This window comes from Bos indicus x Bos taurus, chromosome 7 (genome assembly GCF_003369695.1).
Source record: "Bos indicus x Bos taurus breed Angus x Brahman F1 hybrid chromosome 7, Bos_hybrid_MaternalHap_v2.0, whole genome shotgun sequence".
In the NCBI taxonomy this organism is placed as follows: domain Eukaryota; kingdom Metazoa; phylum Chordata; class Mammalia; order Artiodactyla; family Bovidae; genus Bos; species Bos indicus x Bos taurus.
In genome coordinates this window covers 79171050-79196221 of record NC_040082.1, presented here as the reverse complement: position 1 = coordinate 79196221, position 25172 = coordinate 79171050, and the positions used below count along the sequence as shown (strand labels likewise).

At 41.8% G+C, this 25172-nt stretch overlaps 1 protein-coding gene across 8 annotated transcripts in view; it reads right to left on the bottom strand.

Annotated features, from left to right (window-relative positions):
* The window catches only part of SNCAIP (synuclein alpha interacting protein), a 163925-nt gene that overhangs the window by 49154 nt on the left and 89599 nt on the right, over positions 1 to 25172 (bottom strand). For 7 of the 8 annotated variants that reach the window (XM_027546966.1, XM_027546965.1, XM_027546967.1 and 4 more), the window contains one exon: positions 15840 to 15912. In XM_027546966.1, coding sequence (XP_027402767.1) covers positions 15840 to 15912 — 73 coding nt within the window. Of the gene's footprint in view, positions 1 to 13749; positions 13844 to 15839; positions 15913 to 25172 lie in introns of those variants that run through there. The other variant, XM_027546971.1, reaches the window with a different exon arrangement.

Below are 25172 nucleotides of genomic sequence, written 5' to 3'. Positions count from 1 at the left end.
AGTGCATTTGAGGCTGACTTATAGGCCATAATTCCCTCTCCTAATCTAATTGGCACTTGGAATGTCTCCGATCTCCAGCAGGGTGTTTCCAACTGCCTGCTGACCATCTACAGGTCACCATGTCTTCAACAAGCATCTAACGTGAGCCCACGTCATGCAGGTATGTTTAACAGGTAGAATGTTCTGATCCAGGGGTTGTATCGCCTTCCACACTGGCCTGCTTTCTCCTTTCCACTTCCTTATCCAACACACACCCTCTCTCTCTCTATTCCATCTTCTCTAAATGTATTCCGGAATCATATGACCATGTATGCTGGCTCCCAAGCAAACTACCTCCAAGGCATCACTGATCTATTTCTTTTTTTAAATTAACTTCTGTTGGAGTATAGTTGGCTTACAATGCTGTGTTAGTTTCTGCTGTACAGCAAAATGAATCAGTTGTGCATATACGATATCCACTCTTTTTTAGATTCTTTTCCCATATAGGTCATTGCAGAGTAGTAACTAGAGGTCCCTGTGCTATACAGTAGGTTCTTAGTAGCTATCTATTTCACATAAACATGTGTATATGTCAAATCCCAACTTCCCAATCTATCCTTCCCTCCCTTTCCCTCTTGGTAACCACAGTTTGTTTTCTACATCCGTGACTCTATTTCTGTTTTGTAAATAAGTTCATTTGTACCATTTTTATTTTAGATTTCATGATCCAGCAATCCCACTCCTGTGCATATATCTGAAGAAAACCATAATTCAAAAAGATACACGTACCCCAATGTTCACTGCCGAACTATTTACAATAGCCAGGACATGAAAGCAACCTAAATGTCCACTGATGGATGAATGGATAAAGAAGATGTGGTACATACATGCAATGGAATATTACATGACCATAAAAAATAATGAAATAACCCCATCTGCAGTGACATGGATGGGCCTAGAGCCTGTCATACTGAGTAGAGTAAGTAAAAGACAAATATCATATGATATCGCTTATATGAGGACCCTTCTCTTTTATGATCCCTGCCCCTCAGCCCTTGGGCAGCAAGTCTTACTGATCCTCAATCCTTCTCTAATTTGGTCCCTTGCTTCATCTTACCACACTGACTAGACCACACTGAGACCTTCCCATAGTCTGTGCAGGGTTCTGTCTACTTCTTAGGTTTTCCTTTTTGATCTCCTATTCAGATAAGTCTGATTTTGTCACTTCTTAATTTAGAAACTTTGAGGTGGCCTTGTACTGCCTAAAACAATATTCCCCCACTATGGGGGAGGCATATCCCAGTGCACAGAAACCATGCTAAATACCCCTGATTTAAAGAATAAGCAAGCTTCTCACTTTTCAACTCTTTCTTCTTCTTAATTTAAGAACTCTGTTAGGTGCTACAATGACTTTAACTCCTCCCCCAAACTTACAAACTCCTTTCAGAATAATGAGACTGTGGGCCTTCACCTCAGAGACTTTCATTAGCAAAGAGTTCACAGAAACACTTTATTTCTATCCCATTTTAATGATGTCCTTGAATTTACTATGACACCAATTTTCCACTTACAACACTGACCTAAAGTTTCTCTTAAAAACAAATATGCTAAAAATAAGTGGTCTTAGAAAAACAGGTTTAAAATAATAATACAAGTGGTTTACAGGTAAAACAAAAATGGCAGAGAAAACTTTACATGTACCCATGTTGCAGAAACGATACTTGAACAACTAAGTTTTGACGAACCTTCTACTTTCAGGATAGTAGCTAAATTCTTGAGCATTCTTTATTTTCTAAGTTATCTTCTCATCTCAGCACCATTATTCCCACATCACTCACTTTCCTCTGCCTTTCCATCGCTAAACTCACCCTTTCTGGATGCCCCATATCCTTCTTTCATTCTCCCTCCTTGTGGAGAGTACCCCTGCCCCATGAGGCCTTTGCTGCCTTCTCTGCCTGTTCTTGCCTGGAGAATCCCAGGGACGGGGGAGCCTGGTGGGCTGCCATCTATGGTGTCGCACGGAGTCGGACACGACTGAAGTGACTTAGCAGCAGCAGCAGCAGCTGCTGAGATGGAAGCTCATCTGCCAAGATTCCCCTCATGTGTTACCTCCTTGGTTCACTTCCTCTGACTTTCCCAGATAACTGTTGTCCCTTGCTTCTCAGTGCCCTGAGATAGACTTGCCCATACTGAGAGTCAGGCATTTATAAAGCTCTGTTTCAACAATTCACTTGAGCATCTGTCTCACCTTCTCTACTGAGAGTCTCTTAAAGACTGCTTATGAACCAATCTGTTAATAACAGCCCTCTCTCAAGCACAGCATGTCACAGATACAGGGACCAAGGACTAAACCTTTTAAAAAAATGAATAAATGAATGAAGGGAGGAGAGAGGGCATTGCACAGGGGGGACAAAGGTACAAAAGAACATGCTAGACCAAAGATGCAAAGTATACTACATACATATGAGTCTTGTCACAGTGAGTCACTCCTGCCCACATTTTAGACACATTGAATGTGTTGAATATTTCAAAGACAGTCTTGGTAAAGCTACTGAAGATGTGCTATGTATTATTTTCAAGTATTTCCTAAGTTCTAAGCCAAAATTGCTTCATCTGTAAAATAAAGGGGTTAGACACATGATGGCTAAGACCTGACCCACCTCTAAATTTCTATGACTGTATGGAAAGTCTACAAATAACAGGGCTCTTTATTCTGAGTGACTCACTATGAAACACTATAATTCTTCTGGATCCATGTCTTTCAACAGATCCTCACAAATTTATAATTATGAGGCTAAGCTGATTGCTGACACAGAACAACTCTTTGGCTCTTGGGACTGATAAATTAGTATTTTCTTAGGAAGATAATGTACAGTTTGCAATTGCAACGGTGGATCCAATTTTTGAGACTGAACGTCAGTGCTGGCTCCCAAAATGTCTATTTTACTTCTAAATATGGAGTTATGTGTCCATACTAGAAAATTAGCTTTAGACATCAAGAAGAAAAAGGGGATATCTTTATGATAAAATACTGTTTTCTTGCTATTTATTGTTAAAAGGTAAAGGAATACTATTTTCCTTGAGAAACAAAACAATCAGCTTTAGCTGTAATTGCCTTAACATGTACACAACAATGCCCTTCACATCTACAGCTACTGGAAACCCAGGCATCTTCAAGGACATGACTTCAAAGTTCTCCAAGAGGCCATTTCCCTCCACTTCTATACCTAAGAGAGGGATATCAATGAAAGATCAGGAGGATCAATGCTAGAGTCAAGTTTCCTGAATCCAATGTAAATAAAATCCATCATGGGCCCACTTATCAAAAACACTTCAAGTTCCAAAGAGTGGTGACAGGTGACTTACATCATCTCATGACAAATGAAGAAGGATACATAGCCTGACTGAAGATTACTTGCTGAGTACTCTCTGTACCATCCGTGGGGACTAGATTGGAACCTGAACTAAGAAAGGGTTAACTTTGAATCTGGAGCATTGTGTCAGGCCACGATGTTGGGAAGAGCTGGTGGAAGTGAGGAACACATGTTTCTGGAACGTCCCCATGGAGTTGTCTTCTCATCCCTTTCACTGGTGCCACAGACCCTTTATTGAGCATGCTGTGAGGCTGAGGGGAAAGTATAGAGGATTTTCTTATAAAAATACCAACCGAAAATTTATTCACATTGAGAGTTAAAATATTAATGGAAAAGATTCATTGATTTGGTTCTCAACTTCCTGAATTTAAGTGGCTGCTGATACCAAGCAGCTGTAGAAAGGGTCAGATTCCAGTTTTGTAATTCCCAGCCCTGCCCTGAACTGTCAAGACCTGCTCACATCACTTTGTGCCCCATCTGCACACATCTATTTGTTGGGTGAAAACTCATAGGAATACTCAAAATCCCTTACTACCTGGATAGAAAAGATACTTCTTCACCAAAGATGTATGTTCTATCATGAAATGTGACATAATATTTTTACTACTTAAAATGTTTGGACCTTTTAAAAGTATGGTCCCTATAAAAGAGCAGTGGGTGATTCTCAAGAAAGTACATGGTTTTAGTTATTCTGTTACCTAAAATGGCTTCCCAGGTGGTTCAGTGATAAAGAACCTCCTGCCAGTGCAGCAGACTCAGGTTTGATCCCCAGGTCTGGAAGATCCCTGGGTCTGGAAAATTCCCTGGAGAAGGGAATGGCAACTCGCTCCAGTATTCTTGCCTGGGAAATCCCACGGACAGAGGAGCCTGGTGGGCTCCATGAGGTCTCAAAGAGTCTGATAGGAAAGCATGTTGACCTTCACTCTGACATCAGCAAAACCTTTTGAGTGGATTAACTCTTGTATCCACTCTAAGCCCATTACCAGGTTTCCTTTTTTTTCCCTCTCTCAGTGCTAAGTTGTAGAGAGAGATACACATCCACGCAGGGTACAAAGGCTCAGAAAGCAGAGAAGTGTGGAGACAGGGGAGAGCTTGCTCAGCATGGTTTCTGGAAAGTGCAGAACCACGCTTACCAGTTTTAACTGAAGGTGGCGATGTTTTACAGTGCTGATCTGTCAAGGCCAGGAAACATCAAGAGACTGCTCCTTGCTAAGAGAACAAGAGGCAGAGGGGGTGGGCAGGGCAGGGGATGGGGGTTGAAAAAGATCCCCATCCTCTACCCTCTACTCGACAGCTCCAACAGATGGCTGGCTCCCAGAATGCCATCAGTAAAGTTTTCTCTGTATGAAGTCACGTATCCACATTAGGAATACAGCTTTAGATACAAGAAGAGAAAAGGGTGTACACATCTTTAGGATGCAAGAGTGTTCTCCCACTTTTTAAAAACTAAACGTTAAATGAACTCTATTTTCCAGAAAAAAGTGTTCAGTGTATGAACTCTGGTCCCATTTTGAGGGGGAAGCACTTAAAGGTCTGGAAGGGTGGAGAAATGAGAGGAAGAAGTAGCCTGGCCTGCAGCCCCCGTTTTCACTAGGGTCTGCCCACCTGAGCTGGTGGGGCCCCGGCAAAGCTCTCCATTACAAGGCTGTGGAGAGAACAGGGCAGGTACAGGGAATGCAGCAAAGAGCAGACAGAGGCTCGTCCGGGACAAAGCCGAGCAGAGCCGCGTTCCTCTCTGTCCACTGCGGCTCAGCACACACTTCTCAGGCACTGTTATAAACTATCAGAAAATAAAAAACCTCTCCAGTTTCTTAATTAGAACTTTCCTAAAATGTCCTCCATCTTTAAATTGCTAACACAGTATGTTGGTGTAAAACCTCCTATGTTTCTGACTACAAGGCAAGTGTATGATTTCACTAGATGTTTTCATAGCAACTGCAGAGGGTGAGTGGTGCCTCTGTTCTTCTCACTTGAATATAAATGTGAACTAGGAGAATTTTAAGCGTTATATGGAAAGTTACACACTATGCTGACTGCTCAACCAGGACTGAGATTCCTGGACTTCAACTTTCTTTCCGTAATACCACAGAACTGCCTTATCAAAATGAAAAGCATCCCCTAAACATGTGATCCACATTTTTTTTTCTATTTGGGTCACATGTGGGCAATGGAATCCTAGACACCAGTAATAAAACCTGGTTGTACTCATTTCAGATTCACTTTAGTCTAAATCCCTAACTGTATACTCTATCTATAGATTTTGGTAACCACTGACTATGAAGTAACATTAGTAAAATGGCTTTTAATAACAAGTTTTCTTAGAAACAGTTGAGTAGAAGAATTTCCCTACTTTGTTTATCTTTAATGGCATCAGCCTAAATTTAGAGTCATCTTATCACCGAGAATTAGTTCTGAATTCAGCTGCCAATTCCTTCAACTGGTTAAAGGTGGCAATTTCTTTGCAGTATAAGCAAGAGATACAAGAATAGGATAACACTTATTCAGAAGTGCTAAAGTAACTGGTAGAATGTTAAAAGGCTCTTACAGGGTCCATTCATTCTACAAACATCTGTTGAATGTTCTCTGTGCACACGGTTCTAGGGGTTTAGAGGGGAACGAAACAGACATAATCATTGTCCGTAGAGGGCAAGCCAACAGGCAGGCAAGTACACAGATGAATGAGAAATTACAAAATGCAAAGTGCTCTGATGGAACAGAGAACAGATGAGAAGCCTCATCATGGCAATGATAGGTCCTAAGCCAAGATCTGAGGATGAGAACACAATTACTTGAGGGTAAGATGAGAATTACAATTCTCATCTTTCTCCTGCGGGGAAAATATAGGATAAGAGATGATTTTGTGGAGATCTGGGTAGAAGGAAGCCCATCCTCAAATGTTTGATGCCAGACAGAATCTGGCAGGTTTCATAGTTCTCATACCTAGAGCAGAGTGAGGCAGGGTGAAGGAGAGCAAAGATGAAGCTAGGCAAGGTTGCCAGGGGCCGATTCATTTGAGGGTTTTATTGACCACAAAAAGGAGTTTGGTTTATATTTTAAGTGAAATGGGGTATTCTTAGGGGCGTTCCACAGAGAATAAAAGGGTCTGTTTTACATTTTTTATAATTTTATTTATTATTTATTTATATATTGGCTATTTAATAAATATTTATATATTTATCAAATTTAAATAATTTTATTTATTTATTTATTTATAAATATATATATTTATATATTGTCTTCACTGCTTTGCTAGAACAGGTGCTATTCTTTGTCGTCATGGTCCTCAGACTTCTCATTGTGGTGGCTTCCCTTGTGGAGCAAGGGCTCCAGGCACACAGGCTTCAGGAGCTGTAGCACACAGGCTTCGGAGAAGGCAATGGCACCCTACTCCAGCACTCTTGCCTGGAAAACCCCATGGATGGAGGAGCCTGGTGGGCTGCCGTCTATGGGGTCACACAGAGTCGGACACAACTGAAGCGACTTAGCAGCAGCAGCAGCAGCGGCATACAGGCTTGGTAGTTGGAGTTCACTGGTTTAGTTGCTCTGTGGCATTTGGGATCTTCTTGGACCAGATTTGAATCCTTGTCCCCTGCATTGGCCGGCAGATTCTTATCCACTATCTACCAGGGAAGTCCAACTTTATATTTAAAAATACATCTTTGTGCCTACTTGGTGGAAACATGGGGTGGTAGAATTGATGGTGAAGAAAGAAGTGAGACTAGTTCATGGTTGTTAACTCAGATGAAATGTAAGGGTGGCTTAAGTCAGGGCTTCTCAAACTTGAGGGCTTCCCTTGTGGCTCAGCTGGTAAAGAATCCATCCGCAATGCGGGAGACCTGGGTTCAATCACTGGGTTGGGAAGATCCCCTGGTGGGAATGGCTACCCACTCCAGTATTCTGGCTTGAGAATTCTATGCATTGTATAATCAGTCCATGGGGTCTGGTCACAAAGAGTCGGACATGACTGAGTGACTTTCACTTTCACCTTCTCAAACTTGCATCTGCACAAAGGATTGGCCTGGAGAGCTTGGTAGGATGCAGATTCTGATGTGGGAGTCTGGAGCAGGGCCGAGTCTGCATTTCTAACAGGCTTACGGGTGGTGCTGACCGTGCTTGGTTCTGGCTCCAGATCGCACCGTGAGACGCGAGGGCCTGAGCAATCAGTGCCGTGGAAGGGTCTGGATTTTTGTAGATGATTCTTTACTGCCTCTGAGAATCCTTCAACTATGAGATTCTAGTATCCTGTTTCTATTACATGACTTTCAAATTTTTTTCTTAGGGGAAGAGTCAGGGCAAAGGAGCTAAGTGGACAAAGCGCGTCCGTTCATTTTAAATAGGAAGAAAGAGCCCACTGGGAGACTAAAGAAAAAGGATAAGCTCTCAGCCAGAAGTGGGGTGCTCTCTGAGATGCTGAGAAACTCCAAAATCAGTAATGATGCTCCCCTCCCCAGTCATACCATTGCTGTGATTGTGAAGGCGGGGCAGGGAAAATCCCTCCTCCCTTATGACGGAGTGACTTCTGAGGAGGAAGTCACCTGGGGGCTGCACAAGGTCAAAAGCACTCAGGTTCTGTACCAGTTTTCCCATGACCCTGGGCTTCATTTTTTCCCCTACCTCCCTCCATGATGCTTATCTCCCTGAGTTCTCACCCTTCCTTACTGGGATTCCCTTGAACTCTTTTCTACCAAGAGGAGATTTCTCCACCAGTTTTCAGTTCAGTAAAACCAAAATGGGGGGATGAGACTGGGTCTCTGCCCTGAATTTTTCTCCCTCTCTGACAATGCCTCATTCCTGACTTTCTTAACTGCACAACCTTCTAGACAATCAGGGAGGTGCAGGGCTTATATCCATGGCTAAGCAAAGGGAAGAAATATTCAAGTAAAGAAGGGGAAAAGATGCAATGTATTTAATCTCTGCCACTGCCAGCCCTTTACATTATTTTTGACAAGAGTTTTATTTTTAACTTCTCTATCACCCCCTGGTTCCTATCTTTCCCTGTACTGACTTCATATTCTTTCTTTCAGAAACATAAGCTAAATATGGGGTTATGTGTTAATCCGTAAGTGTTAATGGATTAAAAGCAGACAGAGGGGGCAGCTCTGTTTTCCTAAGATCTGTGGTTCATTCAAAGTGATGGCCATACACATTTTGTAACAGCAGAAAAAAGCAGTGGATAAAATGGCCCTTACATCATGGTGACAACCATACAAAAAATACGCCTCATGAAAAAATGCTAGAAAGAAATACAGTGATTTTGTTTTGGTGGCATGGTTAATTGTAGCTTTTACCTACCATTTAAAAAATGAATTATGTCACCGTTATAATTATAATTTTGTTAAAAAAAATAAAAAATGACTAACATGCTCACCTATATGCTTTACTGTATGTAAATTTTTACTGTGGTTAAACAAGACATTTGTCATAAATGTCAGATTCTTTGCCATATCAGGTTGAAGTGTTCATTTTCTTGCCTGAGATCTTAACAAATCTGTTTCGCAATTCTTTGAGTTCATTTTATATTAGATCATGTGAAATGGATTAGTTAGCAGGCTTTCAATTTAAACTTCTATACCAACTTTTGTTTTCATGCTTTTAGGGAAACCTTAATAATATATAAACAGGAGGTTTATATATTTAGCATCATTAGCTATACCACAGCAGCACTGAAAGGATAAATTTCATGTCAATATATTATTTTTGGTGCTAGCCAAATCCTTGAAAAGTCTTAGAAAACCATGGATTTTCAAATGTTCAGGGTTTTTTTTTTTTTCCACAAAATTTGCATGCACAAAGGCTAAAAATATAGCAAATTCATAAGGTTTCTAAATAAACATCCAAAATGACTTTTACCAGATACTAACTGGTTCCAAATAGGAAAAGGAATACGTCAAGGCTGTATATTGTCACCCTGCTTATTTAACTTCTATGCAGAGTACATCATGAGAAACACTGGGCTGGAAGAACCACAAGCTGGAATCAAGATTGCCGGGAGAAATATCAGTAACCTTAGATATGTAGATGACACCACCCTTATGGCAGAAAGCAAAGAGGAACTAAAGTGCCTCTTGATGAAGGTGAAAGAGGAGAGTGAAAAAGCTGGCTTAAAGCTCAACATTCAAAAATCGAAGATCATGGCATCCAGTCATTACTTCATGGCAAATAGATGGGGAAACATTGGAACCAGTGATAGACTGTTGGGCTCCAAATCACTGTGGATGGTGACTGCAGCCATGAAATTAAAAGACGCTTACTCCTTGGAAGGAAAGTTATGACCAACCTAGATAGCATATTCAAAAGCAGAGACATTACTTTGCCAACAAAGGTCCGTCTAGTCAAGGCTATGGTTTTTCCAGTGGTCATGTATGGATGTGAGAGTTGGACTGTGAAGAAGGCTGAGCGCCGAAGAACTGATGCTTTTGAACTGTGGTGTTGGAGAAGACTCTTGAGAGTCCCTTGGACTGCAAGGAAATCCAACCAGTCCATTCTGAAGGAGATCAGCCCTGGGATTTCTTTGGAAGGAATAATGCTGAAGCTGAAACTCCAGTACTTTGGCCACCTCATGCGAAGAGTTGAGTCATTGGAAAAGACTCTGATGCTGGGAGGGATTAGGGGCAGGAGGAGAAGGGGACAACAGAGGATGAGATGGCTGGATGGCATCACTGCCTCGATGGATGTGAGTCTGAGTGAACTCCAGGAGTTGGTGATGGATAGGGAGGCCTGGCGTGCTGCGATTCATGGGGTTGCAAAGAGTGGGACACAACTGAGCGACTGAACTGAACTGAACTGAACTTTAAAAAGTATGATTTTTCTTTACTCAAATGGTCATACCAGTGATCTTCTCTACTATTTAGGTACTGAAATCCTTTCAGTGTCTCTTCTCAAACACACCCCAAGGCCATTTATTACTGTTACATAACCAAGTTTCCCAACCTTAGCACAACTAAGTTCTCCGATGCAAAACTGCATTAATATTTATCTGCCTTCTTTCATAAGAAAATTATATGAGCTGAGCAGATACATACTTGTAAGAATCACGAGACACTTAAACCATGAATTGAAACAAATGTGTATTTGAGTGTCCAATTAATTAAAAGAAACTCAAAGTCAATGAAATTGAATACATTTGATTTGAATACCATATGTCGATTTAACGCATTTAATCCTCATATGGAGGAAATGGAGAATAGAGTTAACACTCCCTGCCTTATTCTGTCGTCTTTCTCTACACGAGGAACAGGGATTAAGCAGAGAAAACATGCAAATGTTTTACAAATAACTCTCTCTTACAGGTGCAAAATTTTCAGACATAACATCCTTGGTGCTAATCCTTGCCTCACACCACTAGCCACGCACGGTTCCTGAGATCGCGACTATTCTTCAGCTGTTAAACTTCATAGGGGCTCTGCGGTCAGTAGACTTGCCTTCAAATGCGGAACTCTGGGAAAAGTATTTGTTCTCTGTGAGTCTCAGTTGCCTAGTCAATAAAATGGGCATTTATTTTCCTTATCAATAAAAAGACCATTAGTATAGTCTTTCCTGTGAGAATAATTTTGAAAGTAAAAGTGTAAAGTGTTTGTTGACCAGTTATGTGCAAATCTTTGCAACCCTATGGGCTGTAGTCTATCAGGCTCCTCTGTCCATGGAATTCTCCATGTAAGAATACTGGAGTGGGTTGCCATTCCTTTCTCCAGGGGGATCTTTCTGACCCCGGGATCAAACCTGGGTCTCCTCATCTCAGGCAGATTCTTCACTGTCTGAGCCACCAGGGAATTATTCTGAGGACAAATAAGCTGTGTTCAGAAGACCTTGCCTAATACCTGGTACACTGAGCACCTCAGACATACTGGGAGAACTCAGTAATACCTGGACAACTCCAAAAACACCAAAGTTTGTTCTCAGGCGCCTAAGTCCTAGTTGTTCTTCTTCCTCCTGCCTTCCTCTGGTATCTGCAATTTCTTCACATTTCTTTTCAAAACCTTTTTTGCTGACAAAAATTCTGTTTAGTCATACAGTGGCTCAGACTGTAAAGAATCTGCCTACAACGTGGGAGACCTGGGTTCGATCTCTGGGTTGGGAAGATCCCCAGGAGGAGCACAGTTGACAGTATTACCCTGTCAGGGAAAATACAGATTTTAATAGGAATCCATGCCTTTGGCTATGGGAAGGGCACTCAGATCAGACTCGTGGTGTCGGTGAGCAAATGGAAGGCACAGGGGGCCTGCCCCAGACCTCTGGCAGCACTCGGCCATTCGCATTTTCAGAGTCCATGTGGAGCTGGCACAGGGCCCAGGGATGCAAAGCGGGTAACCCTGGGCTGTATGTCTCATGGAGAAGCTTCCAAGGGCCACCAACAGGGTTCATCTGAACTCCTGCTCTTCTCGGAACACTTGGAAAAACAGGCAGAAAGGACAGGCACTGCTTGTGCCTCTGCAGCCCACTAGGGGTGGCAGGAAAGGTGTGTGCTAAGTTCTGAGGCTGATCAGTGGGGCTGACAGGTTCTGATCAGATCACACATGGGGAGGCCTCGGGTGCAGTTCTGGGTGCACCACTTTTAAGAGGGATGCTGATAAATGAAACGTCCACAAGAAAGCAAGAAGCCTGAGCAGGACACACTCAAAACTGGGGAGGGAAATTTTAGTTTGGAGAAGACAAAACCAAGGGTGAATGCCATCTCCAGACACTTAGTGGCAGCACCCTTGCCCAGGAGGAACGGTCCTTCTCTACGATTCCAAAGGGAAAATCAGGTATCAGGATGGACATCTGAGGGCCACTGATTCTGGCTGAACAAAAACTAACCACTGATTTTGGCTGAACAAAAACTAATCTCTGTGAATAGGTGGCTTTGTGAGACTGTGAGCTCCCCGTCACTAACATGATGGGGTATAGGCTTGGATGATCCCATCAGCATAGTAACCATCACTTTCTAAGATCTGATGGGTTTGGGACTACAGTAGTATTACTTTTAGCCTTTTAAAAACTCACTTATAAATAATCAAAACATTTTTCATTTAAATTTAAAGAAAAGTTGAAAGAATAAAAAAAGTACAAAGAACACATGTATACTCTTTACCCACATCCATCGACTGTCAACATTGTACCCAACTGCTTTTATTATCTGCTCTTTCTCACTTTCTCTCCTTTTTAAACGACATGATTTTTAGGGATCCTTCTTCGAGAGTTATGACTCTAGGCTTCCTTCCAGGTAATAGGAATTCAGAAAAATTGGGATTCTGTTGGCAGTGCTCTTAAGAGGTCTTAGCATAAAACCTGAACTCCACGTTCCTTGACTCACAGGGCCCTGTAGAGTTTGACCCTCCCTGAATGGCTCCCTGGCCTCATCCTCATTTTGATCACCCCACCCCCCACCCCTCCACAGCCATACTGGTTTTCTTTTTCTTCTGCATCCACTAAGCTGATTTCTGACTCAGAGGCGCTGCACTTGCTAGTTCCTCTGCCTTGAATGCTCTCCACTGGCTTTCCCATGGCTGGGCCCTAGGAACACTCCCTGATCCCCAAACTCTTCTCTCTTCCCTACTATAAGTTAATTTGTCACAAGCCTCACATCACCTCATCACTATTGGGAATGATCTGGTTTATGTATTCATTTGCTTGCCTTTGTCTGTCACCCCCCAGGATGTAAGTACTTTGAGAACAGGGCCTGTCTATACCTTGTTTATTACCCTGTCTTCAGTGCACAGGACAGAAAACACACAAGTTACTTGAGGAATGAATAAATAAAAGAATGAGTGGCTCCAAGAATAGCTATCTCATCAAAGACTTGTTAATACCAGGATGGACATTACTATTTGATGGCTTACACAGAAAGTGCCTAACGGACTTAAAGGTAAAGAGACACGTCTCTGTTGGGTGGGGTATGTTCACAGTCACTAGAAGTTTAGGGGAAAGTTCCCCCATCCAGAAGACGTGGACTTTTCTCAGGAGCCAATGTGTCTTCTGCTGCCATGGGTTCGAAAAGATTATCATAACAACGGATATCTGCAAGGGCTCCTGGAGCCAACTCCTCCCAGGTTGTTGAAACAAGAAAGACCTGGGGCTGGGATGGGGGGCCAGTGCGGGGAGGTGGGGACTATTTCTACATCTGAATGCCCATGGAACTCATTGAGACTGGCTCAGTTCTTTCAGAAAGGGAAGGTGAAAACTTTACTATATTGAGATTTCTTTCAAAGGAGTTCACAGATAATTCTACAGTGGTGCTTTGGAGAGATTGATTTTTCGTGTGTTTCTTTTTCTAAGATCGCTCTTGCTCTATTAGGAAGTGTTTTACCAGCCTCCAAATGGTCCATCAAATTGGAGGTGTACATGTGATCCCATTAAAGAGGCCTGAGTTTTTCCCTCAAACATTCGTTTCTTGTCAGGTCTAATCATTGGTGATTACCTTGAGCATTGGATGTTTGCTCTGGGTGAGTCTGAAGGCATCTGAACTTGAAATTGGCCTCCTTCTCAACCACAGAAGAAATCTGTAACAGCGCCTATTGTGGAAGTGGCTACAAGTCACATGACCTGGAGAAAAATGGAATAAACCACCCCTAGGAAAATTATTTTTAAAAGTTTCGGTTAATTCACTTAACTTGGTAAGCAAGAAAAACTATTTAACAAAGAACAAATTTTCCACTTCACTGGTGAGGGAAAATGCTAGCTTTTAAAGTTTTAAAATATCCTGAAATTAAATTACTATCCCTAAGTCTAGCTATCTGATAGTATAAGGAATGTATAAGAGAACAGACTCCAGAGACAGACTTCCTGGAGTTTGAATCCCAACTCCGTAATGTAATTGCTGTGTGACTCTGGGTAAGATAATTAACTTCTCTGCTCCGTGCCTCAGTTCGCCCATCCATATAATACAAACATCCTAATGGTACTTAGTTCACAAGGATTTTAGGATTGAGTTAACACAAGTAAAGGGCTTACAGCTGTACCTGGCACATTAAGCACTACTGAAGTGTTTGCTATTAAGTCTTCTTTCTTACTCTACATCTTCAACTTAAAAAAAAAAAAAAGAAAATCTTGTATCTCCAAAGTACCTTCAGATACATCACCTAATTTTGATACTAACAGTAGCCTAGCAACACTGGCAGAAAATTTTCTTTTTTATTTTATAGATAATGAGTCACAGGCTCAAGGTGGGATAGAGGGTAAAGGGTTGCATGCTAACTCAGATGGAGGTCTTGGACTCTGAGGCTGGGGGCCTGTCCACTGAATCTGCTGCCTTTGTCACTGATCACAGGGTTCAACTCTAAATCTGGGGATGGCTTTTAAGGAGGCACATTCTGATAAGCCTTGTGATCAAAGCCTCTGTTAACCCCATAGAAACTTGAGTGTGCTTGAAATTAAAAAAAAAAAAAATTAATGGAGGTAAGCGAAAACTTTCATTTGCACTTCAAACTATCTTCCGTGACGATTCTGACCCAGACAATGAAACATTACTTTCACTCACACAGAAAAACAAAGAGATAAACAAACCTAGATAGACGAATTATTTTCCCCACCTCATCTAAACAAACTGTCGATAGTAAACAAACGATCCAGAAGAAAAGTAAATAAGTTTTGTACAGTTGTTTCAGTTCAAAAGGCCTAGAATTCTCATAGCTGTATAGGTAGGAAGATCTATTTATTTTCAAACACAATGCACCTAATTCAAGGATTATCTTAAGTCTCCCATCATCTGCAGTTCTTAGGATTCTAGTTACTATCAGAGGTCCCGCTTTGGCAAGGTTAATGGTGATGCCTTAGAGTAATTAGTTGGAAAAATAACAAACATCATTTCATAGTTTAATGCTATGGTATCATTCCCATCAATATCCTTTTTTATTTTCATTTTTTGCCCATCACAGAGAGAAAAGCAAAGAGGCTTAATTTGATTTTCAGAAGGAAAAACAATCCTGAATGTACTTTTATTTTGGTCGAGGGTGGGGGGCGGTGCAAGGAGAAAAGGTCAGCCAGCTGGTTTTCATCTATATGCCATAATTCTCTGTTTAGTTTACACTATTAAACTCCAAAGCTTTGCTTTAATCTTAACTGTTACAGTATGCCTTACTGCAGATTCTATCATGTCGCATCCCTGATAGGATTTCAAACTTTGGCAAAGCACCATCCCCCAAGTTGGTCCTTGCCATCTGGGTAGTAAACGTATCCAACATTTTTTCATTGGCGCCTGCATCATTATGTTTTGTCACCAATGGTTTCTCGGGTTTGCAGTAAATTGCTGCGTATACTGTGGTTTGGAGCCACCACGATGATCGCCTACATTTATTTGTATACAACTGGGTCCTCATCAGGGCCTCCCTGTCCAGTTAGTCTCTGGAGGATGACCTAACATCTGTTTGTTGGGGGTGGGTGGTGAATGGAGAAGCCATAAAAGAAGAAGAAAACAGAAAGCAGGAGCAACCAATTTGATGGGGGAAGAGATTCCAGGAGGAGTCCCCCACACTCTAAAATGCAGGTTAAAAAGAGATGAGTGAAACTTACCTGATCTGTCTTCATTTTGCGAATCACATCTTCGGCACAGTTCCGGGATGGTCTTGAGTGATGTGACTGAATACTGAACAGGAAGCCAGAGGAAAAAGAGTGTAAAGTAACAGTTTAAAACAAGAGCATTACATTCACTCAACTGGCCAGAAAACCAAAACACAAGAAGTGATACTTGAGTACAACATGTATGTCCAGAAAGTCTAAGTTTACACTAAATGGACTGCTTGGTGATCTGGCTGTAGCCCAGACTCTACCTATAAACATGTAAGTAGATGCAGATTAAAAAGAGGTCTGGACAGTCCTTTAACAAATGAGGTGGGGTATAGCCAGCAGATATTCTATTTCTTCTGCTACTTGTGGAAGATGGATTTTTCTGAACCTTGACAGTTTCCAGAAGATGGCCATAATATTTGCACTCTGAATCCTAAGAGTGAATCTATGTATGGAAAAAAAAAGTCAAGAAGAGGAGCACCCGGCTTCCTACAGCAGCCAGGGTAGCCAGGATCCATCTCTCCTGAACTACAGAAATGTCCCTAATGCTGCCACAAATCATACTATGATCTCCATGGGAAATATCAGGATAATGCTATGAAAAGCGAGAAGAGCACGGTTCTGTTTGAAAGCTCATCTGTTTCACAGATAGATTAGTCTAAATTGAAAGAAACCACCCTTCAGGCTCTGTCCCAGCACCAACTTAGGGGCTGCTATCAGGATGATAGATTATGACATAAAGGGGCATAAAATCAGAGGAGCTACAACAAATGTAAAATCAATAGTTATAATGTATAGGAATGACATTTGATGCCAATTAATCTTTCTTTGGAGAAGGGTGTTTTAAAACAATGTAAATAGGATGAACTCTTTCTTTAATCAAAGGCCAAGTCAGGGACGGTCTTCAATCATACTTTAATTCATAATATATAGCTTCCTAAAAAGTTTACTCCGCACCTTTAAGAATGATGCTCTTATGTAAATGAGCATGGATTCTGAATGACTTCACGTTGCAAAACTGGGAGGGGGATTGAGAAAAACAAAAACATTTAATCTAAAAGAAAAATGATCACGAGAAGCTCATTAGGATTATTCCAGCATTACAAGTGAGGGATGTGTATTTGGGACACATTTGTCTATAGGAAGGTGCTTCAGTTAGCTTGACATTGATGGATGAAGCAGTGTTTACACTGAGCTCCCCCACGTCCCACCCCTGCACTTTCCATGAAGCATCAGGACAGCAAGACAGAGGGAGGGGCAGTTGGAGCTATTGTCAGTTAGCCAATTGCACATCACAAACAAATTAAATTTCCAGTACTTCCACGTGAAGAATGAAATCCCAGATGACTAATTAGAGAAATGACTCTTACCTGCCTGATGCAATAACATCCTGTTTATGTTGGCTATTCCTCAGAGACTACAGGTGTTTTAGCAAACCCGTTCACATCCTCCAGGGAAGGAGGACGGCCTCTTAAGCCAAAAATGAACTCCATGGAAGGTTTTCCCCTTTTACGTTAAGTTCTCTGGGTGTGGGAGGTAACACAGGTACAGAAGCATTTTTCTTGTTACTAGTAAGTTACCTTCTGTTTCTGGCCAAGTACAAGCTCTCTAAGGAAATCTGGTAGCTTCCTGAGGCCAGCTGGTACAGGTTAAATAATTACACAGTCTGTGATTCAATTAAAACTGGGCCTTTTGTTTCAGCTGCCATCAACCCCATGAAAGCACCCTTTGGCAAAGTCTTACCCTCTCTCTCTTTTTTCCCTGTTCTTCCGAGGCAAAATCTCAGACAGGAAATTTCAGATTGATCATGTTTAAATATAGTCAATGGTAAATTCAATAAGTTGCTCAGTGGGCCTAATGGTAAGTATTTGATTTAACTGGGTGTGCTGCTATCTGCATTTCCAGCCACATGCATCCTAACTGCCACCTCCCACCTGTCAGAAATGTCAGAACCTATGATTTATTAGCTGCACCTTCAGCTCCTCCAGAGTGATTGCAAAGGTCCACAGTATGCAATCACTTTTAATTTGATGAGGTTTCCACTTCAACAGCCCACAGGATGCCTGGTTGGTACAGGGACTGAGCTCCGGAGATGAGCCTGGCTGAGCCCCATCCACTGTCTCGATCTGTTTCACTTCTGGTGGCTCTGCCTCTCACCCACAGGCACACAGGAAGTCACTTTTGGGAAGGTATCTATCTTAATTCTTTGGGAATATGGCATTGTAGAAAAAGTCATGTGCTTGCTCCTGGTCATGGAAATAAATAGTAATTGAAGACAAAGATGATGTGTTGGCCAGAAAAATCAGTTTGGATAATTATAAGAATATATGGAATGTCAAATTCAGCAATGACTCTAACCTACACTGCAAACAAATCTATAAGAACACACGAGGGAAAAAAAAATCAATTTGTGGATTTGTTTCAGCAAGTATACTGCTCTTTGGATACAAGATAAAACTTAAGAGAGTGCCATACAGATGGTTAAGTTGTGATATGAAGAGATACAGCAGAAATCAAAATTCACAAAACTGACACAAAAAAATAATTTTCATATCTGGGAATAAGCAAACAACCCAGGAAATCTCCTTTCACAAATGCACTGTGATACCATCTGGGAGCTGAGAGGAAAGCTTTCCCAGGACGTCACCCGGGTTCACAGGACAGATGGCTTTTTATAAGGAGCTGTTAGGTCACCAGCCCACCTATTCTCAGGACAATGGCCAGCTCCCAGGGTAGCCATGACTGTTATTTTGGCCCTAAGAGAACGAAAGCCCCGTTTCTGTCCTGTGTCTTGACCTCAACCCAAGCCTTTATATTGTGTTCCCTTGATTCCTATTATCCTTGAGTGACAAGAGAGGAGAGGGGCCTTGGAGATGGCCAAAAAGTACTATATTTCCTATCTCTGTGTTGCATTCTAATTTTTTCTTTTTCTAAGCATCTTTAGAGGAAGCAATATTTTTGATTCAAACTTCTTTTCCACCCCTCCAGCATGCTCCAAGGAAAGCCCCCGCCAAAGACTGAACAGTTGCCTCCACTTCTTCCATGTCCCTGTGCATTCAAAGTTTAGTTTCCCCTCAGTTCCTTTACTCCAGGGCCTCCTTGCCTGCAACACTTTCTTCTGGCCGGGCAAATGCTACTGCTCCTCAAGGCCAGCTCCTCAAGGCCAGGGTTTCACAGAGTTCTACATTCTCTGTGAAACCCTGCCTGATTGCTTCAGCCCTGACTGAACATACTCTTCCTGAAAAATTAGTTAATTATTTAAAATTGAAGTATAGTTGACTTACAATGTTGTGTTCACTACTGCTGTGTATAACAAAGTGACTCAGTTTTATACATATACATATATACACACATTCTTTCTCATATTCTTTTCCATTGTGGTTTATCATAGGATACTGAATACAGTTCCCGCCAAGGACTTTGTAGTTTATCCATTCTACATATACCAGTTTGCATCTGCTAATCCCAAACTCCCAATCCAGCCTCTTCCAACCCCCTCCCTCTTGGCAACCACCAGTCTATTTTCTGTGTCTGTGATTCTATTTCTGTTTCATAGATAGGTTCATTTCTGCCATGTTTTAGATGGATGCAACTAGGGACTATCATGGGCTTCCCTGGTGGCTCAGCTGGTAAAGAATCTGCCTGAAATGCAGGAGATCTGGGTTTGATCCCTGGGTTGGAAAGATCCCCTGGAGAAGGGAATGGCAACTCACTCCAGTATTCTGGCCTGGAGAATTCCATAGACTTTATAGCCCACGGGGTCACAAAGAGTTGGACATGACTGAACAACTTACACTTGACTTCACTTCACTTTTCAGGGACTACCAGGCTAAGTGAAGTAAGTCAGAAAGGGATGCTTTTCTGCCCTTGAAAAGAAAACCTTGTCGTGTGCTCTGTCATTCCCCTGTGCTGTGTTGGCTCCCACATGTGCCTGAGGGAAAGGATGATGTCTTTAGTATATATGGATGGCACACAACAACTTATTCATGGTCTGAAATGCTAAGCTATACACACATATGATTAATCCTGGGACATAATATTATAGACGGTCAAGCAAGTCCTTTCATATTTAGGTTGTGAGTGGGAATTCCTTCCATGCTTCTGTACTTGCTCTAAAATTACTTAGCTTTCTAAAATGTAAGTTTGACTAGGGTGCTTCTCAGTTTCAAATCTTCAGTGGCTCTGCCCTGCCCCTAGAAGAATGATCAACAGGCCTTAGCATGGCATGGGCAGCCTTCCATGAGCTTGGACTCATCTCTCACCATTGTCCTCTTCTGGTTGCAATAATACTAAGTTTCTTGTGGATCCCTCATAATATCTTCTCTGATCCTCCCAAGTGGAACTTACCTCACCTTTCAAAGTGTGGTGGCCAGACCAATGGCATTAACACCATTTATGAACTTGTTAGGAATTCACATTCCTGGGCCCCACCCCAGAAACTTTAAGGCAGGGCCCAGCAATCCAGGAAAGACTGACAGCAGGAAGACAAGGGGGCGACAGAGGATAAGATGGCTGGGTGGCATCATCAACTCAATGAACATGAGATTGAGCAAACTCCAGAAGGTAGCAGAGAACAGGGAAGCCTGGCATGCTGCAGCCCATAGAGTCGTAAAGAGTGGGACACAACCGAGCTGCTGAACAACAGCAGCAATCTGTGTTTTTACAAACCATTCAGGTGATTCTGATGCCTAGTAAAGCTCAAGAACCACTGTTCTTTCTTTCTTTATCTTGGCCATATGTTCAGTACAGAATCCATCATGTGACATTTCATCTATACCTTTACATAATGTCTTTCTCTGCTTCCTGAGGGTATGGACAATATTTTATTTACCAGATACTAGGTACTTACTGAACTGAGTAAAATGAAATTTTCCTAGGAAGCTCATGATACTGGTGGCAATACTAATACTAATAATGGTAGTGCTAATTTATATAGCACTAATCTTAAGAAACCATGTGCACGTTAGTCGCTCAGTTGTGTCTAACTCTTTGCAACCCCATGGACTCAAACTCATCAGGCTCTTCTGTCCATTGGATTTTCCAGGCAAGAATACTGGAGTGGGCTGCCATTTCCTTCTCCAGGGCATCTTCCCTGGAGAAGGACCAGGGATCAAATCTTCCCGACCCAGGGATGGAATCCAGGTCTCTGCATTGCAGGCAGATTCTTTATCCTCTGAGCCACTGGTAGTATTCAGTAATATTTATATAGCACTAATCATGTTAGAAAATGCCATACCTACCAGTCTAGCAATGTAATAAGGACATATTTAAAAGAATAAACACTTCTAATATATTCACAGCATGAATGGCAGCTGATGCCTTAGCCTTTTGTACAGAGACAATGGATTTGGAGCCAGAAGCTCTGGATTCAAGTCCTACTTCTGACATTTATTAACTCTGTAGTTCTGGGCAGAGAAATCATTTCTAATCTCTGAAGCTCAGTTTCTTTATTCAGAAAACACAGATAATCAGATGAGATTATGTAAGTGAATCTGCAAGCTATAAAATGATGTGAAATGTTCTGGTCTCTTCTCTCTAATTCATCTTCCTTGTGTGTACCACAGCTCTTCCCTCCTCATCTTTGTGCCTCTCATAATTCGCAGTTCAGGAGATCAAGACTTGAGAACTGATGAGCCAGGAAGAGGGGTGGCCAGGCTGGGACTGGAAAGGAAAGGAAGGACAGCCCAGCCTGTCTCAGCACTTTATTTCACTTCTTTGGTCTTTCCTTCCAAGAGAACCCATGCCCAAGAACAGACACTGAAACTCAGCTTCACAAACTACACAGAGTTGCTATGATGTTAAGATGATCCTACACATCCCAATGTTGTCACTCTGCCATGCAAAACAGTTTGAACGTGCATGGGATTCATAATTACAGGCTGTGACTTCTACACTGGGCTTTGGGGACCTCTGACCACCCTACATACTATTCAGGGCTGAAAGCTTTGGCCCTTGCTCCTGAGAACTGGAGCCAGTTGGGTGAATGAGCAGACATTACTCAAATGGTCATGAGCCACAGAAAATGAAAGAACTAAAATCCTAACACTTTTTCAAGCTAGAGACTTTTAAGCAACTAAGGCCACATTGAGTTTCCAAAAGAAATAATTAGGCCAGTCATCCAAACAACTATCCTGAAATTCGTGGTTTCTCACGTAGCTTTCCAAAATGCAAGCAGGCATCTACACAGTCACACACTAAAAATGACAAAAATGTGTACAAAGCTGGTAGGGAAAGCAAAGGCACACAGCTGAACAGAGACTTTCAGAAGTGCAATATTTTCCTAAAACTGTGACCTCCTCTCCAATGGCCCAACTCAAGGCAGCAGCATCCTGACTTCACGCCCTCCCTAACAGATCGTGCTCTGTTTTCCCTTCTCTGGGGATGTGGTGCTCACACTCCACACCTTCATCACACTAGCCTGCTGTTACGGCTCAGAACTCATTCTCTCCCATCTCCTTGGACTCATGCTCTCTCCTTCTCTCAGCCACACTCTCAACATCAGCTCTCTCCTCTGATCCTACAGAATTAAACAAGCACCCCCACCACCTCAAGACACACTGCCTCCTCAGCTGGTCATGGGTGGAGTTTCCTGCTCAGGTGTTCACAGCCATCGTTTTTTAAAGAATTGCCTTGGTTCCTGTCTCCACTTCCTCAGTTCTGCATTCACTCCTCCAGCCACAGCACTGTGGTATTTGTGCCCTCACCCACAGGCATTGCTCTTATTGTGGCCACCAGTGAGTTTTAACTGGAAAATCCAGGGGCACTTTTCAGACATTGCTCTTTCTAATCACCTATTTCCCACGCTTGACCATCGTAAGTGGTCCTTTACATTCTTTAAATCATCACTCCCCCTCTTTCTATCTCCCTAAGTTTCCTCTTTGAAGGAATATCTTTGAAAACTTCTTTCCTGTCTTCTTTGGAGAAGCTTCTTTTTCCTCCTTCCTCACAGGACACACTTCTGCACAGTTCCTTTCTTGGGACATTCTTCCCTTTTCATATTCCATGCTTCTCAGGTGACCTTACTGATTCCCACAGTTTCAACCATTAGCTCTACATAGTATAGACACTGGTCATCTACATATTCATATATATATCCCATGCATGGAAATTCCTAAAGAGATGGGAATACCAGATCACCTTACCTGCCTCCAAAGAAGCCTGTATGCAGGTCAAGAAGTAACAGTTAGAACTAGACATGGAACGGTTTAGTTTAAAATTGGGAACGGAGTACATCAAAGCTGAATATTGTCACCATGCATGTACAGTCCATGGGGTCACAAAGAGTCGGGCACAACAGACTGATTGAACCAACCTAAGCAGAGTACATCATGAGAAATGCTGGGCTGGATGAATCAGAAGCTGGAATTGAGATTGCGGGGAAAAATTTCAAAAACCTCAGATAGACAGATGATACCACTCTAATGGCAGAAAGTCAAGAGGAACTATAGACTTTCTTGATGAGGGTGAAAGAGGAGAGTGAAAAAGTTGGTTTAAAACACAGCATTCAAAAACTAAGATCATGGCATCTGGTCCCATTACTTTATGATAAACAGATGGGGAAAAAGTGGATATGGTGACAGGTTTTCTTTTCTTGGGCTCTAAAATCACTATGGACAGTGACTGTACCATGAAATTAAAAGATGCTTCCTCCTTAGAAGAAAAGCTATGACAAACCTAAATAGCCTATTAGAAAGCAGAGACATCACTTTGCTGACAAAGTTCCGTATAGTCAAACCTATGGTTTTTCCAGTAGTCATGTACGGATATAAAAGTTAGACCATAAAGAAGACTGGGTGCCGAAGAACTGATGCTTTTGAATTGTAGTGCTGGAGAAGACTCTTCAGAGTCCCATGGACAGCAAGGAGATCAAACCAGGTAATCCTAAAGGAAATAATCCCTGAATATTCATTGGAAGGACAGATGCTGAAGCTGAAGCGCCCAAACTTTGGCCACCTGATGTGAAGCGCTGACTCACTGGGAAAGACCCTAATGCTGGGAAAGATTGAAGGCACGAAGAGAAGGGGGCAACAGAGGATAAGATGGTTAGATGTCATCACTGACTCAATGGACATGAGTTTGAACAAACTCTGGGAGATAGTGTAGGACAGAGAAGCCTGGTGTGCCACAGTCCATAGGGTCACAAAGACATAGGGTTGGACATGATTCGGTGACTAAACAAATCCCGTGTGTGCATGCTCAGTCACGTCCGACTCTTTGTGATCCCATGGATGTAGCCCACCAGGCTCCTCTGTCCATGGGATTTCCCAGGCAAGAATACTGGAGTGGGTCGCCACTGCCTTCTCCAGGGGATCTTCCTGATCCAGGGATTGAACCTGCATTTCCTGCATGTTCTGCATTGCAGGAGGATTCTTTACCATTGAGCCACCTGGGAAGTCATATATATCTCAGTCTGTTTTAAATATATAATTCTTTCCACCATTCAGACTCTATTAAAGAAAATTATTATTATAAATTATCCTATTTTAAATGCATTTGATTTTTGCTCTTACTCCTTGTTTTTATCCTATGTTCCAAGAGGTATTTAAAAAATTGATGTGTCAAATTCTTCCATGCTAAAACACTGCTTGCTGTTGGTATTTGGGAAAACTCAGTAATTCTCTCTGACCATATTAGAAGTACACCAGGAATGACTCTATTGTAACGTTAATATGTACAGTCAGACAAAAGATGAAACTCCACATTTGTGAAGGGACGATGAGACCACAGAATTGAATGATCCTCTTCTACTGCAGGCAGTGGTTGTGGATGGGAAAGGACGTGGGTGAATGAGTGTGGCTATAGGCGACCAAGGGGCTGAGGTTTTTTTTCATTTTTCAATTCAGTAGTTACATACTTGGATTCTATAGCTAGACTGCACATGTTATAGCCTGACTTCACTGTTTTCCAGCTAATTAATCTTAGTTACTCAATCTCTGCATATTACAAGTTTCTGTAAAATAGGTACTAATGGTATCTACATCAGAATGTGGCTGTGAAGATTATGAGGTAATAATGAAAAATATCAGGAATGGTGTCTGATGCACAGCATGTGTTCAAAAATTGTTAGTTATCATTATTATTTAATTAAAAAGTATAAAAAATGAGCACTTAGAAATGAAGCTAAAATAATGGTAACTATTGAGGCAAAAATTACAAACTATGAAAGATTTAGAAAGCAAGTTATCTTACAGTAGAGCAGATGACCAACTACAAGCCTTATTTGACTTCAATGATTGTGTACTTTTAATTGTGAGTCAATAATCAATCACTACCAAAATATAAAGATTGACTTCAAGAATGGCGTTTGATACTATAATTAATTGTGACCTAATATTTAAG